At 35.3% G+C, this 19,293-nt stretch overlaps 2 protein-coding genes across 4 annotated transcripts; one reads left to right on the top strand and one right to left on the bottom strand.

Annotated features, from left to right (window-relative positions):
* Positions 1-309: 309 nt before the first annotated feature.
* LOC144443455 (DNA-directed RNA polymerase III subunit RPC7-like) lies at positions 310-5,250 on the bottom strand. The gene is made up of 7 exons (XM_078132935.1): positions 5,192-5,250; positions 4,630-4,768; positions 3,982-4,111; positions 3,012-3,137; positions 2,387-2,472; positions 1,862-1,978; positions 310-1,758 (listed from the first exon to the last, which is right to left on the bottom strand). Exons 2-7 carry the CDS (start codon positions 4,744-4,746, stop codon positions 1,669-1,671), a joined length of 666 nt encoding a protein of 221 aa, XP_077989061.1. The 5' UTR covers positions 4,747-4,768; positions 5,192-5,250; the 3' UTR covers positions 310-1,668.
* A 267-nt stretch (positions 5,251-5,517) lies between these two features.
* On the top strand, positions 5,518-18,518 carry LOC144443414 (ATP-dependent clpX-like chaperone, mitochondrial). Of its 3 annotated transcripts, none has more exons than XM_078132883.1 (10): positions 5,518-5,910; positions 7,274-7,516; positions 9,020-9,156; positions 9,777-9,948; positions 11,580-11,774; positions 12,841-13,005; positions 13,485-13,738; positions 14,135-14,434; positions 14,872-14,964; positions 15,212-18,518. In XM_078132883.1, the coding sequence occupies exons 1-10, from the start codon at positions 5,832-5,834 to the stop codon at positions 15,380-15,382; spliced, it is 1,809 nt and encodes a 602-aa protein (XP_077989009.1). In that variant the 5' UTR covers positions 5,518-5,831; the 3' UTR covers positions 15,383-18,518. The 3 variants fall into 3 exon arrangements, with proteins under 3 accessions (XP_077989009.1, XP_077989008.1, XP_077989010.1); XM_078132882.1 differs by having other exon boundaries at positions 11,562-11,774; XM_078132884.1 differs by having other exon boundaries at positions 5,518-5,944; positions 7,308-7,516; positions 11,562-11,774.
* The last annotated feature ends 775 nt before the right edge of the window (positions 18,519-19,293 follow it).

The raw sequence follows: 19,293 nt of genomic DNA, 5'->3' as shown, positions 1-19,293 counted from the left end.
TCCTATAGAGATTCATTGGTGACATGCAGAATCCAGACAAATATGAGGTGACTCGGAAACTGTATATTGTTCAGTGCGTGTGTGTAGCCGGGACTGTGGACGTGATATGCTGACACAGATAAACATTGTAAATTTCAATTTATGACAATGTGTAAAATGTCATGCTGTTTATTTCTGCATAATTGTATTTCCACAAGGATATATATGTATCCTTACAAAATACGAGTTTAATTCGATTCTATCTTAAACAAGACTTCTATCTATAGTATTTGCTTTAACTTTGGGCACATTTTGTCTTTGGCCAGAAAATGAAACTGATATTTTTCAACTATAAATATTACATCAAATGATGCAAAACGACCTGGCGGAAACTGTTCTGGTGATATATACTGCCCTCTATGGCGACCTTATACATACTTTCATCTTTCTGCAATAACCTTCACCATGTTCACATATCAGGACTCTCTTGTATTGGAAGTCTGCTCTACAACAATTTAGACAATTTTTGTGTTCTAACATCACCAGAATTGAAAATCAATATTATGGAGAAAAAGTTATCATACGTTGATGTATTTGGATTTGATCTCTATTTCTGCACATTTTTCACTTGAACTGTTTGAAACTGCATACCAGCATTTGCACATACTATTTCAATGGTGAATTTCCAGGCCATAATTTCCAGACTTCAGATGATGGGAAAGTTTTGGTCAACAATGAGTATCACACTGTTTTTAACTTTATTTACTTAACATCTACCATTGTATAAAGACACTTCTAAACATTAAGCATTACCCATGAATACAACTGCATTACTGACACCATCCTGAATTGAAGTTTCTGTTTTTCTGTTTTCTATTTTTATTTACATTCCTTGAACCACAAATAGTTGTAACATGTCTCATCCATTTCCTACATTGCCCTAGGGAAACAGACAAGTGGGGTGACCTAGAGTTCCTTGTGGCAACCTATATGTTATGGCACCCTCTCAACCAGTCATAGGATACAATCAGTATGGCTGTGTAACATGAATGTAAACCAACAATGTCAGTCTGTATGTCTCAGTTATGTTCACCCTAACTACTATTTTTAGACACATGAATGCAGAAAAACGGGAAGAACAAAAATTTCATTCGTCGCATACCAGGATTTACGTTCTTCTTTTATTAGGGGGGGGGGGGGGGCGGTTTCCCGTAACTTTGCCAAAAGTCGACATTGTAAAAAAGAAAGGCCTGGGGGCTTGCCCGTGTGAGGGCGCAAAACCGAGGAATTACGGTACTATCCTTAATATGGGTAGAAGTGTCACCTCAGCATTATTGAGACAATAAGTTTTTGTTATCCAATGTTGATGGTAAGTATGATGTACATCTTAATAGGCTAATCTGTGTATCATCTTCACTATTCTCTCTGTACAAGGGTACACAGCCCTCTTGAAAACTATCTTTATGAAATGAAAACCATACTCCAAAACACTTTATCTTGTGCAATTAGACATCATACATATCAACAAGAACACTCAATAATCTCTCATCCTGGTCTCTAACTGGTGAGTTTAGAAGGTGTTAATGATCACTGAGTTCTCTTGTGAACACATTCTATGAAAGAACACCAATCTTCATTCAGCTCGATAAGTTGGTCCATCTTTTGCTGTATACCGATCTCTCTGTTCATTCAATAAGTTGGTCCATCATCAAGGGCATCATCTTCATCCAAAGCAAACTCTTCACCATTGTCAAAGTATGTCATATTGTAGTCAGTTCCCTGTCATGATCAAAACAACAGTTGATATGTTAATTCCCATTCAATGAATCCATAATTGAGTAGATTTTACATTTCAGTGGGGACAGTTGATATTAACTCTTACCTCCTCCATATCCTCTTCTTCATAATACTCTTCACCTTCTTCTCCTTCCTCCTCTTCTTCATTCTCTTCTTCTCCTCCTCCTTTTGTTGTATCTTTTGTCTCCTCTTCTTCTAGATTCTAAAAAGGAACAGAGCACCTAACCATAAATATCAAAGTTTTAACTATCGTAGGCAGTGTAATCACATGATAAAAACTGGTCTTTCTTTTGATTTATATAAAGGATAGCCTTCACATTGCAACCTACATCCTACCAGGTCCCCAATTATACAGCTGGGTTGACTGAGGCACAGTTGTGGTTCAAATCTTGCCCAAGGACTTTAGCCACTCGAAACAAACAGCAGGCAGCGACAGGGCTCGAACCTGCAACCTGTAGATTCAAATCCGGTCACGCTAACCATTCACCCATCATGATGAGTTGTAAATCAAACATGGCAAAATACTAACTGAAAGATTCATTGTTGTGGGCACCTATGCCAACGAATCTTTCAATCTAGGCCAAACAAGTGTGAAATGTGTATTTTATACCTGCAGCTTCTTCTTTACCTCGTCCTCTGATAGCTTCACAGACTTTTTTAAACTGCCCTTTGTAAGATTGGGTTTAAAGTTTGCTCCTTTACAAAGACGGAAGAAGAGAAATTAATAATAATAATAATAATAATTTATTGCTTAAAGACCATTACACAACACATGTCTCAACGGTCTGTACATAACAAATTGCAAGATTTAAAATGTGATTCAGAGAAAAAATACATAAAAAAATGTTAAGTGATAAAATCACAACAGTTTGATTAAAAACAACAAAGCAAACAATACAGGACACATTAGAACCTCACACAAACTGAGACCTAACCACTTCAACAATAACATTAATGAAATTCACAAAGTATTACTTTATTTTACAAAAAATATGTGCTGTTTTGTATCTTCAGTTGTCATTCAGAACAAAACAAAACAGAGCTAATGTACACACATGCTACTACAAGTTAGAACAAAGATGCACATGTAAAATTTAGTTAATTCCAAAAGAATCATGTAGTAAAATACCATAGAATTCAATAGCAAACTAGAGAAAGTATGTTGTTTAATGTGTAAAAAAGTGTCCATGTCTTAATTTACTTTCACTTTCAAGAAATTGGCATCAACAACTTACCAGATCTGGCAACTCTTTTCACTTTGATTTTTAATTCCGCTGGTAATCTTCCCCAGTCTGGTTGAAAGCCATCATTATGTGAAGAATTACCATTTGTTTGATATTTGTCTGAATATCTATAAATATCTGAAAACAAAGTGATGAAGAGTCAAGTAATTTCATGATGCTGGGCAATAAATCAACAGAAGTGGGGGGGGGGGGGGGGGAATGGTAGAACTTTAGTTAACAGAGTACTGCTTTGATAAGTATTTTAACCTGTATATTAAGAGTGTCCTTAAATTTTCATCTGACTGACTACAGGAAGGATATTATCATACAAGGCATGATTTTACATGAAATGTCTTCATGGATAAAGTTGTGAAATGGGTGAATATAGCGGAGGATTGCATGCTTTTTTTTTCTCAATCATTCTTTCAAAAATAAATGCATGTACTACTAGTAGTGTGTCATAATATTCCATGAATTATGCATCCAAGCTTCTCTCTTCTCAGAATAATAAAAAAGGATTAGTTAAATATTGCTTCCTAAAAAAGTCTCTAGGAGCCTTTCCTTTTCCCAATGTAGTTCAGGTTTCTCAGATTAAAACTGTGTTTGAGAAAGGGAACTGGTTCACCTTTCCCTTTACCACTGCATGGTTTAATAAAACTTACCCTTCTTTTATCATCATACAATCATATTGTCATTAAACTTACCTTTCCTTTTACCACTGGGTTTCATAAAACTTACCTTTCCTTCTACCACCAGCTTTCATAAAACTTACCTTTCCTTCTACCACCAGCTTTCATAAAACTTACCTTTCCTTTTACCACTAGCTTTCATAAAAAACTTTCCTTTCCTTCTACCACTAGCTTTCATAACAACTTACCTTTTCTTTTACCACTAGCTTTCATAAAAAACTTACCTTTCCTTCTACCACTAGCTTTCATAAAAACGTACCTTTCTTTTTACAACTGTGTTTGATAAAACTTACCTTTCCTTTTACCACTGGGTTTGATAAAATATGGGGACTCTCTCATAGTTCCTCTGTATTCTTGTTTCAATGCCAACATATAATCATAGTCTTCACCAGACAAAAGTGGTACAGGTTTAAACTCTAATGGCTGTTGGGAATAACAAAGAAATAAATTAGGAATAAAAGTGTGATATTATAATTATATCTAGCACATCTGTAGACATGAATCTTGATGAGTGAAAATTGAAATATTTAAAATGTCAGTTAGGATAGCAGAAATATAGAGTAGGAGTGTTAGTCCCTCAAGTCTACAGGTACTGCTAACGTATATGGTATTAAGTCATTGAAAGTAATCAAGTATAGTATGGAAGTATGACTTGCACACTGATGCTATGTTTCTTCTCCTTACACAAATTACTGACTATATAGTTTCTCATATATAAGTATCTCAACTCTCATTGTGTCCTGTGAAATTACTGCAAACTTCCATCATATGCACCCCAGACCCCCACTGTCCATACCACTCCATCAGATGAATGAAAACACTACTACTCACTAGTCTACATTCGAAGTTTCTACTTTATATAATATTGATGTGGCTTTGGGAAGCTTCCTTATATTAGGCCATCTTGATAAAGTCTGTCACCAAGATCCTGTGATACTTACTGGGAAAAGGGGAGGGGGTTGTAGCGTTGGTGGGGGCAAGTCACCCCTCCCAATACCAAGTGTCTCTGCTGCCACAGCAATAGCCCCTCGTCCTCTACCACGACCACGCCCTGCCATACTTGAGAGTTACTGATTTTTACTGAGTACAAACAGAATACTGCAACCACGTTACTTTTGACTTTGTTTACATACACATGTCAATGGCATCTCCAGGAAACCCTTTTCCTGTATTTTGCATTTACTACACTAGTTACTGATCAAAAGTTTCAACAAAATACTAGGAAGCACACTTCTTAACTCTTATAAATGATGGTTGTTGCTGTGAGACCCATACATAGGGCACCTGTGCGTACACGTGCACACTCGCATGGGTTATTCAAGGACTTTTAGCATGTGACGCAGACGTGACAAATAGAGGTTGCAGTACAGACGAAACCATTACTAGTAGAGTGCACCACGAGCAAGGATGAAATGCACCCAGTAATGTGAACAACATGCCTTAAAATCAAGCAGAATTTTGCAATGATATGAAAAAAATACAACGAAAATTGTAAATGTGTACTTTTGAATGACATTGTTATGAAGATATGACAGAGAGAAGGTTACATTTGTAACAGTTCACGCCTCACGATGGTGTCAGAATCCCTACTACAGAAGCAACAAATGGTTTAACTGAACCTCGTACAATACTATAATAATACGTATGATAAAATATAGAAAGAGATTGCGAGAAATCCATATTACATCCAATAAGTATAATTTAAAATGTATAATAATATTTTCTGTGTTTAAATTATACTATATTTCTATATTTGTCTTGTTAATTACTTTTTATATTTTATAATCGGATCAGAGGTGTACCCTTTGACCTTGATTGTATCGGAAAAACTCCAAAATGGCGATTGTCTAATGTTGTTGTGTAAGTCATCGCTCGCGAAATTTTCACTTCAGAAGATAGTTCGGTGAAGACTGTTGATGAAGACTGTCATAATTTGTTCTATTCGTTCGCAAAATAACTAGATCTGTGCATCGATACACGTATAGATATACAGTTATATTCTGATTCGCAATTGTGTTGTCGTACACGGATGACGTAAGACCGTGAGAGACTTTCACACTCAGGGGTCACAAAAGAGGATCGACACGGGATTGTTGACGATACCCAACTTCTTTATTTTAGATCTGTACCCAATTTGTTAAAAATGCCTGGCGGTGTCCGGTACAGCTATCGACCAGCAAAACAGCTGTTTTCAAACCTGAAAACAGTTACTTTGTACTCAGGTAAGCGTCGAAAAACGTTCATGAAAATATTCGTGTTAGGACCATGATCATGTGAATGTGACAACATACAACAATATATTCAGTCACTGGTAGTGGTACGAGACCTACATGATTACCTCTGATAAATGCCAAGTAACTGATGTTATTCTTGTCATTGGCACGGATGGAGTGTTGAAATATTTTGTTCATCGAAGATGTAACAATTCTTTATGTTGTGTTCTATAATATCTGGGCAGTCACTGTAACTTGTAAGAATAGTCAACCAGGTTTGTTGTCATTGTTATGTACTTATATATACTAGTCTTACATAAGTTAACGGTGATTTTTTTAACGTTTATGAACCTAGGTAACAGAGGTTTAAATCAGGTAAAATAGCATAAATTTCCATACCATGTTGAGTATCATAATTTGGACCTCTGTAAATTACAATATACCAAGGAAACTTAGATAAATTTTACCTATATGTTCTTGCTAGCTGCTTCTGACCTATATGTACTTGCTGGTTGACCATAACAAAAGGATGGATCGTAAAGGAAGCCATGAGGAACACATCGAATTGTGTGAAACAGATCATGTAAGCTCTAGATATAGTTAAAAATCAACAGAACACTATGTGTGATGATGAAGGGTGGTTAAAGCAGTCAATAAGGTATAAGTGATAACAATGAAATCACAGGACATTGTTGATGTATTCAGAATAGACAAAAATAAAAGACCAATGAATGCTGGGAAGCACAGTTTGGTAAGATCCTTTACACAACAACACTAGAGGAAATATACCTCCTTGTATGTAAACACAATGTACCAGTTTCATAATTAGTGAAAATTAATCTTTGAAAAGTAGCTGAAAACTGCAAAAACAGGCAATTTTCTAATGGTAGAAATATCTAAGTTTAAAGTATTTACCCCCCACCCCCACCCCACCCCACCCATCAATAAGGTCATGGATCTTTTCAATATGTTTTTTTTTTTTTTTTTTTTTTTTAAACAACAGAAATTACTACAGAAGAATTCTGAACACAATCTTTTTTTTTATTAAACAGTACAGCTGTGATGAGACTAATTCTACTCTATTGTGCTTAGTCATTCAAAGTTACTGTACATCAGTGAACACGTCTGTTACATTAGAAAATCAGTTATGATAATATGTAATCCATTGTCCATACACTCAAAATGAAATATCCATGTAAAATGTATTCTGTATGTGGTTTAGAAAGGCTTTATGAATATACAGGGGACGTATTAATCTGTATTTTGATAGCATACTATATGCAGTGTATCAGTTGACCTCAAAGAGTTCATGTTTTTTTAGCATCAACTGGACTCTGTTGACTTTGTGATATCTATACTTGTACCTTTGCAGGGTCACGAACAAGAGTCAGACTTCTCCATTCTAGATGTTCTGCTGTAGCCACAAAGTCTCAAATACATTTGCGCCTCTTCAGTTCTAGTAGTGTAGTACTATCAAATAATTCAACTAATGGACCATCAAAAGGGGATTCTGGTAAAAAAGCTGCTGGATCTGGAAAGGGAGGAAATGGAAAATCCGGACAGCTTAGATGTCCCAAATGTGGTGATCCATGCACACATGTTGAGACTTTTGTTTGTGAGTATTATAGTATAAGCTGTCATACCTGAAAAGAAATCCCCTATTTTAAGAAACTATCTACATTGGTGTATGTACTATTCTAATAAGTGTTTTGAAGAGAAACTAGAGTCTTTTATAAATTTTTAGTCTTGGAGAGAAAAAGTTGTATATTTAGTGTACAAACAATAGAATTTGAATTTTATTCCAAGTATCTCAACTAGCAATAATCTAGTAGCATAATGAAATGACAATTAGATGTTATTTCCCAATATTTTTCTTCATTCAGCCAAGGAAAATATTCGTGACCAAAGGGGTCTTTAGCGACTTGTAGTGACAACCCTTAGGTCACAAGTATTTTCCAGCTGAATAAAGAAAAATATTGGAAAATAACATAATTGTACAAGCGCCAGTAATATCAAAGAAATATCAGGAAAGTAATGGAAGTTTTGAATGTTTTGACTCATATTTCGAACACAGCAGAACCAGTGATGTAGACACGCATTGTCATGATATAGATGTGTGTTAGCTTGACATAGAACGACCAGAGTATATATTCCATATTTTTTGTTCAACTTGGCTGGTGCATTGTATAATAAGAAATAACTCCTCCTTTTATATTATATGTCATATTTCTCTGTGAACAAACACACAATGATTCCAAAGCATGTGGTAATTCTGATCAAGTGCTGCTGCCTTGATGAGATGAAAAGTACCGGTACACTCTGACTTCAAAAGTTGTTCATTTTCTGTAAAATTGTGTCAAAATAATCACCAGACCGAAAACACTCCTCTCTACGTACATAACCAAGTGACAACTATAGAAGATGTAACAGCTCTAAGCCTTCTTGTGAAGCCTGCATTTACATATATGTTGTTGGATTGAATGTTAATCATGTCGTAGATGACAGCTACATCAAATTTATTATTCATCATGCCTGTTGTTTAATATTAAATATCAGATGGGTTTAGAACGAAATCAGGACACAACACCGATAAAAGAACAATGAAGTAGAAATAGGACAATGAACAGCTGATTATAATGCACAATGTTCCATGTTTACAATCCTCCTTTGTCAGGATGTATTGTTCTTTCACCAAAACACTGGACACTGTTATGTAATATTCTTTTCAATGTAGTTGTGTTTTGTGCAAAATGGTATTACAATGCAAGGCCGCCAAACCAAATAGTAGACAAGATCGTCGTCTCACTGTACAAAACAAAAGTTCAATAAAATTGTGATGTTTCAATCATCCATTATTGTTAAAATATCATTTTGTGTAGAAATCACAGAGAATATACTAAAAGTATGTAATTATTCACAGGCTTACTGTTGGCGCTGAGTGAATTACTGGGAAAAAATCCACAAATGTTTAAATTATGTTTTGAAGTATTTTTTCCAACTGTGTACACTGAAATACTTTTGTCTTGATGTGATATTGAACTTACCTTATCATCCTTACATTGTTATGTTACATTATGTATTCTAGTGAGGTTATTCTTCAAATACCTTTCATTTTCAGCATCAACAAGATTTGTCAAGTGTGAGAAGTGTCATCATTTCTTTGTAGTTCTGTCAGAAACAGACAGTAAGAAGAGTTTGAAAGAAACTCAAAGTCAACCTCGACAAGATAGACTTCCACCCCCACCTCCTAAAAAGGTATTTTTGTAGTTCGATTATCTATCTTAGTAATTTCAAATTGTTCTGCATGCATGTCATAGATTTAGTGACATTAACAATACATACAATTGAAATGTCAGACGCCACGTAAGTAAGGTTACATCTCTGTCTGAAAGCAACAGTGTTTTGTCATTTCCTGAAGTGAAACACTATTTATCTTCTGCATATTTCCATAGAATATTATGAAAGAAGTGTGGTGTTTGGAGGTCATTTTGATAAAAATAGAAAGAAAAAATATAATGTGATCACAACCAACTTTCTTCTTCCTGTAAAGTTTCAACAATTTTTCATGATTTTTGGAGACAAAGAATCAAATCGGCAACTGATGTCTCCTTTTTCAACAAGAAAAATCATGCTCAGTTCATTCAAATTTTGATAATATATGTATTAATGGTCAAAAGGTATTTCTGCTATCTTTATCCCTTTTTCTCGTACATGTATTTGGTGCGATTTTTGGATAAGTTCTAAGGCCATAGGTGATATGAATAAAATAAAAATATCAGTATTGGACAAGCCTACACAAATACATATTTATTAGCTTAGGTGCATGACAATGTCAAAGAGTGATAGTATATCAAACTGTGACATTTTGTCTACAGATCTATGAATACCTTGATAAGTTTGTAATTGGACAAAGTCAGGCCAAGAAGGTGTTATCTGTAGCTGTGTACAACCACTACAAGAGAATCTACACCAGTCCTTTGGCAGCTATCAAACCAAATACAGACACTCAGGAGAGTCGTATGCAAGGAGGTGTCTTTACACCTAGAGGTAGGCACAGAAATGATGTTGACTGCAATGATGTATTCTACTCAGGGAGTCAATATAATGAGGAAATATGATGTCCATGAGCCAAATAAGTTATCTAAAAATTAGGCTAAGAATGCATATTCTGTGAAAGGAAAATACTACTGTCAATACAAATACACGATCCATGAACATGTATTCTTACATTACTCTTCCTATTCTCGCTACCTGCAATACAATTCTACACATCACTGTGGAGTCAAATGGAACAAAGTCGCGCGACAACGCGTTCTAATGTCGACAACTACACTTCCGGTCGCCTATGCTAATACACATGAATGTTTCTTTCCCATTTTCAGTTGTAGACATCTCTTGTAATTTTGCTCTGGAAAGATACTGTACATATTTAAATTTCCCACCTCCATAATTATATGAGCTTAAAACTTGCGTTTATCTTATTTGTTACAAATTAAACTGTTCGGAAGAAACATTCACGTGTATTGACATAGGCGACCAGAAGTGTAGGTGTCGACAAATGCAAGCGCGGTCACGAGACTGCGTTCCATTTGACTCATTGCGATGCATAGAATTGTATTGCAGATAGCGAGAATTGCACAGTAAGTATTCGAATATGAAGTGATTGTATACAAATGACACAACAGTTAAACTAATCATGTTTTGTAGTATGTCATTGGGATACTGGTACAACCTTATAGGATCTAACACTTGTTACAGTGCCCCCTATCGATTTATTTTTCATCTGAAGACCTTTGTAAAGTGATGGGCTAGTGTGTTTGTTAATAGTGGAAAAGATGTAAACAATCTAGTGAAAAACACTGATATTTTAGACCAAATAATACTTTGTTTTAGTTTACAGAAATTAATTGCGTTAACTGGAATCTCTGTGTGAGACATTTTTATTGTTTGGTTAAGATTTTTTTTTCTCAACTTTATTACTGTTGGGCATTGAGTACCAGAATTGAATAGGAGTGTTGTGTTGTCCGTCTTTGAACCACCACTGATAAAATACATTGCAGTGTCAAGGTCATATACTGTTTACTGATAGGCGAAGTTTTAGAATTACATGTAAGCCCTGATCATTGTGAGACATGCTGATTGATTTCCTCTGTTCCTCAGTAAATGGAATGGCCTGTAGTAAACCTATTGATACATATAACAATAATATACACAGTCATGTATCTTTATATATGTTTATAATACATATACCAATAATGATAATATTTGTATTGTTAAGGTCTTGTTCTTTTGACATATGTAGTGATATTTGTTAAACTGGTTTAAAACAACAGCTCAGTGACATGTACCTGGCAATGTAAGACTTACATAAAGCAATAAAGCTTTTCATGTCCAGTATTCTATAACTATTCACCGCTACTGAACAGAGTATTGCCCTGGAGAGATATGTGCTGTATAAATTTGACTGATTTATTGGTTGATTGATTGAACAAACACTCACATTCAGGAATACATTTTAGGAGGTCACATTAACTAGGTAATCCACCAATGAAATCAGTAGTTACTTTGCACTGTACTTAACCAATGAAATCACTTGTTACTTAAGAGATTGCACTACCTAGGTAAGTTAGCAATGAAACCATTGGTGTCTTGGTCTACAGAACTTCTTCAAATCGCAGGTATCACTAGCCATGGAAATGCCTTGGGTGCATCATCAGTGCAGCAGCAGCAACAACAACAACAACAACAACAATCTGGTAACCAGGGTAATGAGAATGAGAGGAGAGGTACCGGTAGTGATATACTGGAAAGTACTACACATGATCTACGTGTTGAGAAGAGTAATATTCTACTACTGGGGCCTACTGGGTCAGGTGAGTCTAGCAAAACAGTTGAAATACAAGGAAACCGTCTTTTTCCTCTTATTAGAAATAAAGAAGTTCCATGAAACTGTTCTCTGATTTGATAGTACTACACAAATGTAGTATTACAAGAGGCCAAGAATCTTTATCTATTATGTTGTATTCAACGATAACAATGGATGAATTCCATCACATGACTACAATGAGTTGTTGTGATTCCAATTCTGCTAGAAGAGTTTATATAGGATGGCTTATTGAAGGAAAATAATAGCCGGATTCTGCAGTATGGTGTGTATTTGTGCACAGTTTCCATCCAATACAGGAATACATGTATCAGTGTACATGTACTGTCAAATTCTATATTTCCTAGTAGCACATTGGAAGTATCATAAACATGGCAGCTACTGAGCTAGCTGTTACTAACTCACATACACTGCATCATTGTAAACCACAGCCTCTTTTATGACACCATCCAAGACATACTGCCTAAAGGCCGTGGTTCCATTCACATACAAATTGGTTATTCCTGCATGGCTAATTTCATCATTTTGTACATCAATACTGTAACCAATCAGATTGCCTCATGTATACCATGTGATATACAATGCCTTGGCATTTTTTTCGCAATGTCGCAGAAGAAATAACAGCTGTGGTTTGCGAAAATGATACACTGAATATCAAGAAGCAAACTTGTACAGTACTGACTGATTCATATTGCTAGATGTGCTTGGTTTCTTGAGTTGAACTAATTATATGTACTGCAGGCATATATGTCATTTATTGTTGTTATGATATATAGTTCCTCTACTTTATCACTTTGTCCTTACGTCTCTCAGCCTCTAAACTTTGGAAATATTTGAAAAATGATATGTGATTCTCCACCGGAGCAAAGAAGCAAAATTGTTATGCTTTACTGTGATATATGGCCAATATTACATTTGTAAACATGTCATTTTTCAGTGTTTACTTAGCAATAGCAGTTTTACATCCAATATATTTTTCATTATTAATTTAATAGAAGCAGTTTTACATCCCTATATATTAATTTTTTTTCATTCTTTTCCAATAATCTGTACAGGTAAAACACTATTGGCACAAACTTTGGCAAGGTGTCTAGATGTACCTTTTGCTATTTGTGACTGTACTACCCTAACTCAGGCAGGTTATGTTGGTGAAGACATAGAATCTGTAGTTGCTAAACTATTAATGGATGCTAATTCTAATGTTGAAAAGGCTCAACAAGGTAAGAGTTCATATCTGTACCTAATTATCCAGTGTGTAAAGTAATCACCTTTCACATTAAATATCTGAAGCCAAGTATATGGATACTCTTAACAAGGCATTGTGAAGAATTGGAAACCCTGCATACATGTTTACATGTGCTTTCAGCTTGTATGTTTTGACTATACGTTCAGCTTTTGTGTTGGGCTTCCGTCTATCAGCACAATGAATTGCACTTTGAATAGGATTGATGGTATTTTACAGTAAAACAAGAAAGAGATATGATAGGGAGATAGTTGAAATGGTTGAGACCCACTCACCACAATTCCTTATCATTAGTGGGTGTAAAGCAAATGTAGTGTTCACTCAGGTTGACCCTGTCAAATCATTAACAGATAAAATTAAATCACTGAGGATGTAACAGCCCTAAATGTAGTCCTAACTTGTGAAAGCCTCGTCGTGTGTGATTTATCACTAGTGTTAATTCATTTGTTTCTTTAGGTATCATATTTCTTGATGAAGTAGACAAGATAGGTAGTGTACCTGGCATACATCAACTTAGAGATGTTGGAGGTGAAGGAGTGCAACAAGGATTGTTGAAACTATTGGAAGGCACTGTAGTCAACGTACCAGAGAGAAGTTCACGTAAACTCAGAGGAGAAACTGTCCAAGTTGACACGACGAATATTCTGTTTGTTGCATCAGGGGCATATAATGGCTTAGATAGGATTATCAGCAGAAGAAAACAACAAAAGGTGTGAACATATTTAATTTTTGGAAGTTACATAGTTTCCATCTTCATTAATCAAGCCATAGATATGGAAACAACTATTGTAGAGGTTCTTTTTGCACACACAGCGAACGTCATGGATTTTGACCATGTTTCCATCATGTCTTCACTGTCATGCATTTACTACAAGAGAAAATTCTTACATTTCACGATTGGACATTTTTCCGAAATATTTCTATTTTGGGGTACAAAACAGATTCAATTAAAAGTAAAATTGATTTTGTCGGATGAGAACTAAAATGGGTAAAAAAAAACCACCCTCAAACTTAAAGAATTTAGTTTTTTATCTGACATTGAAGTATTGATCTCGCCCCTAACTGTAATCTGCTTACTAATAAATAATGTTTCGATTCATATACAGTATTTAGGATTTGGTGCTCCATCCAATGTTAGTCCTGGCAGGAGAGCTGCTACCGCTGGTGATGTATTGAGTCTTACTGAAGGACATGATACTAAGGCAGACAATGAAGAGAGAGATAATTTACTACTTCAAGTTGAAGCACGTGATCTTATAGAATTTGGTATGATCCCAGAGTTTGTGGGCAGATTTCCAGTAGTGGTAGCACTGACATCATTGGATGAAGAGATGTTGATACGGATATTAACAGAACCAAGAAATGCTCTCATTCCCCAATTTCAAGCTCTGCTAAGTTTAGATAAGGTACATATATGGCAAGTTTTTGTCAGGCCTCTTTCTGTAAATAAAAAAACTCTGAAGATGTACCAGTATGCAAACAACAACATCAACAACAACAACAACAACAACAACATCTTTAACAGCAACATTGACAACACAATTTACAATAACAGTGCAGGAGGCTTTCTGTCTACATCTGGCTAGAGCATATAGATAGTCTCAAAATGAAAGTGGAATTCCATACCTGTGCAAGTCAATGGAGAATACTACAACAAGTAAATTGTTGAAAATTGTAGAAAGTATAGTGATTTATTGGGCTACCAACTCTAAACTACTTGTACACATGTCTGTTCCAAACAATCTATCAAAGTCATTGTTAACAGTTCAGAATCACACTGAAATGATAGGTGTTGAACATTTCAAGCTGTGAATAATATGTATTTTTATTATCATCCATACAGGCTGAGTTGACATTTTCAGCCGATGCAATGATTGCTATTGCTCAAATGGCATTAGAAAGGAAGACTGGTGCTAGAGGACTCAGAGCCATTGTGGTAAGTAAGAAATAAAGGTTTAGGTATAATACCTAAATTTCCACAGAGCAACTTATTTTAGAGTGGTTTACCTTTCTTCTTAGTGGTAAAATACAAAATGTTCTCCAAGAAATAATGGCCGTCAGTTTTGTACTTTGATTTCCAGTAAACAACATGTGAATATAAGATCCTATGAGAAAATTTTGATTGTCAAAATTCCATAGAATGGTTGTGAATAAGGAACTCTTCTTTATACCTCTCACTACAGGAAACTGTACTTTTGGACCCAATGTTTGAAGTGCCTGGATCTGATGTTATTGGTGTTCACATAGATGGGGAGACAGTACGTGGCAACAAACCAGCACAGTTTATCAGAGCACAAGAACCAACTGAAGAAACAGACCAGGTTGAGGAACAGGAGGCTCAAGCCAACCCTTAGAAAAACAACTACCATGTGACAGTAGAAGGGGCAGGTGTCCATCTATCTCCATCATACTTGGGAAGCTAATTTATGATGTTTACATAACAGTGATTAGCAATGCCATATCAACTATTTGCGTAAAGGAAATGACATTATTTACTGTTTGACATGGTAGCCAATTCAGTCACATTGAACTGAAAATGTATTTGGTGGCCAAAGAGTTCTGCATTATTTATATGCATATAATATTCTTTCATTTGAATGAAAAGACCTGTCAGTTCTCTGATGTAATGTAGTTGTGCAATTTTCTAATGACATTTCTAGAGAATTATGGAAGAAAATGACTTAAAGATATCTGTAACAGGTTTGGCTGACAACTGCCTTATCTGTCAGAAATGCAATGTCTTTTCAAACTTCTGTCATTTGACTATTTAATTTTGCCTTCAAGACTGTATTTTAAGTAAATGGAACATGAAGAAGGGTTACTAAGGCAACTCTAGTTTCAAATCAACTTGAGGAAATTCATTTGTAAAAGAACAACACAAAGTAACTGCACGAGTAACTTTTTGCAATGCTTCACTTCTGTCGAACTCTATAAACTACCTAAATCACAAGATGAAATCATATTTGAATATTTTCTTTTGATGTGTAGTATTTCGGTTTGCCCATGGTATCATTATTTTGACCTTAATGAATATGAGAAACATGTATCTAACAAAAACTAAGAGATTTCTTGTTTTTTTTTTTGTTTTTTTTTTAAATCTAAAAAGCACTGCAATGTGTTCATTTTTTAAAACTTAAAAAAGGAACACTATTCAGGGAGTATGTATGTAATTGTATAAATGAGTAATAGTAATTGTCAGTACATGAAGAAGGAACATACATTCATGCTCAACCATTGGTTTACTCTTCGTATTATTCAGGAAACCTTTGTTTTTTGCAAGACAATTTACAAGGAGAAAAATGGAACGTTTACGCCATTCTCATATATTTGCTTTTCATAAATCTTTATGAAATGTGACAATACATATTTAGGAAATTATCAAAATGTACCATACGCCCAAACCATTTTTACTTCAGTTGTTAGCTTAGTTTTATTTAAGGAAACTAACACAAGAATGGTAAATCATCATTTACAAACCCCAACTTAAATGCACGGATAGAAATATGTTAGGCAGTACTGCTAGAGGGAAATACATTTCACCTGCTACATGTAGATGAACAATTTCTTTGCCCTATTTATTATCATAGAAAAGGCACCGATTGTGGCTTTTTTGCAAGCCAAATCTTCCTTTATTTGGAGACAAATTAATCCATGTATGGCAAAACCGTTGGTCAATAATAAATGGTTTATTTACCCAGATATATAAATTATTATGAAACCTTGGTAACAAAAAACAGAGATAAATGAATGGGGAGCAAGAAATAGCATTTTACCCATTGTTGACAAGGACTCGTCAACAATGGGTAAAATGCTATTTCAATAACCACATGATGCCATAACACCTGACGAAGACATTCAATCCACTGATGAATCTCTTTGGATCAAAACCAATCTTGTCTTCTCCTTAGGCAGTGTCATGACCCTTCTGTTTTGTGCTTCTACATATGTGATACCATTGACAATCAAATCATTGCCTTACCATAGATGGCAATAACTGGTATCTTACTAAGTGTACTTGCATTAAAACATCTCAAAATACTGTGTATTCATTGCACTGAGAATGATTTGAAGTCATAATAAGTTTGGAAACATTATTCATTCTTGGTAACCAGTCAACAGCATGTGCAGAGTGAAGCTTTGATGGCTTCGTTGAATTCCATTCACGATTTCTCTAAGGAGATGTTTGATGGCATTTAAAAAGTCCCTAGTATCAGAAGTCAACTCGAAAACATCAATGATTATATCACATTTATCAGTAGCCACTTGCCTAGGATATGGACTGTATGTAGTAAATATTAAACCATAAATATTAAAGCCAATGAGAATGTACAATATTGAGTACATCTGCTGCTGCGTTATTAGTCCCTGTTTTACTTTTCGTACATGTAATCCCACCATTGACCTTGGCATCGTTCAAACAGCAGGAATGGGATAACAGGGAAAGGTGAGCTGGTCCAGCTGATGTTGTAGAAGTCGATCTTGTGTTGGGAATTTTGACTTACATTAACATCAGTATTGATGTGATATAAAGGAAGAAAACAGGCGAATGAACAAAATTAATTAAGACCAGTTTTCTTCCACAATATCATATGTTAGTGTAAGACAACACGCAAAGCCCTCTCTTCTGAGATGTTTACCTGTATGCCAACTCTTAGACATGTGTGCCACCATGGATGTAATAGTCTCACTAATACATCCATGGTGCCACGTATGATCCTTGCTGTGTTACCAGTTTACCATTCTCGTTAATGTATATGGTGGCATGTGAATGTCATACGAAAAAAGTGTCAAATCTGTGACGCTACTTAGTATCAGCACAAGAACACCAAAAGATGAAAAGCATGGTGATATATTCTACTTCCAACTTGATTACACATTGTGACTAGTTCTACTTCTAACATGGTCAGACTCGTTGTATCTTGGATACAACTTATACAATGAACAACTTGCATTTTGCTTGAAGGCAAATTAATGATATAATCAGCCAACAAGAGAGTAGAACGATTACTGTATCACAATGTCACATGCATGCCACAAGCATTGTAACAGTTATCATGACGGGGAATACACGGATGAGAGCTGGTCTAGGGAAGTGGCAACTACTGATTGTTGTCCAGATAAAATAGTATAACTCATCGAAAATGACACGAAGTCTTAAAAATAGTTAACTCATACAGGCCAGTGAACTATTTTAAAGATATAAATGTAACAGCTTTATGAAAACCAAGGACCTATAGGAGTTAAAGAACTTGGGTCTGTGTGGGTTTAAGTTATTGAGCATTAATTTTAGCAGAGTATGCGTTGTTTCCATTAGTAGCCTTAATTTTGTGCTGTCTGTTCCAGTTTTATCATTACACAACTTTGATGCGTGCACTCTTTGTCACTTAGGAACAATGATTAGGCATTGTATAATAGCTGTATTTTGCTGTCATCATCACATTTTGTAATGTAATTATATTATTCTTTGTGGAAGGTAATCATGTTTTGAGACCATAAAAATATTAAAAATACATTTTTGAAATTTATTGATGGAGTATGAAGTTCTGATGCGTCTTGTTTTTAGCACAACCTTACTGATGATCAGTAGTGCTATAGGCATGGTGAAATGTGTGTGTGTGTGTGTGTGTGTGTGTGTGTGTGTGTGTGTGTATGTATGTATGTATGTATGTGGCTTAAAGTTAAAAATCGCCAGACCGATTGCCTTCATGAACATTACTTAGTGTGTGGAGATGGAAAATTTTCAAATGAATATGATCACATCAGAGCTGTGTTTTGGTTCAACAACCGTGATTTTCGGTAAAATCTTTGAACTCCAAAATTACGGGCCAGATTGGCCTGAAATTTGGTTTGGGTGTTCTGCAATGGTTAGACATGGTGATTCTGTCAAATTAAGTAATCTAATGGGCAGATTTAGCTGATGAGGATGCATTTTGGGTGTGTAGATGAACATATCAATATCAATGTTTCTATGCAACAATAGTGACCATTTCACACATAGGTAAACATTGTAATTCTCTGCTTTTGCAGCTACATACCTTTTGCCATGCATAGATGGAATACGCGTTGTGATGGATACCTTGTGAATTCGCGCAGTTTATTGCATGTTTTGGAGGAAAAATAAAATTGAAGAGTTGAGAAAAAACAACACGGCAGGGAAAGAAATCCCGAATTGAACTAAATATATGAACAAAATACTATTATAATACAGTATAAACTTCAGAGACAGTGCTGTTCTCGTTAAATACCCCCCCCCCCCCTTACCCGC

This window comes from Glandiceps talaboti, chromosome 12 (assembly GCF_964340395.1).
Source record: "Glandiceps talaboti chromosome 12, keGlaTala1.1, whole genome shotgun sequence".
In the NCBI taxonomy this organism is placed as follows: Eukaryota; Metazoa; Hemichordata; class Enteropneusta; family Spengelidae; genus Glandiceps; species Glandiceps talaboti.
The sequence above is the reverse complement of the archived record's forward strand: the minus strand, read 5'-3'. Positions and strand labels throughout refer to the sequence as shown.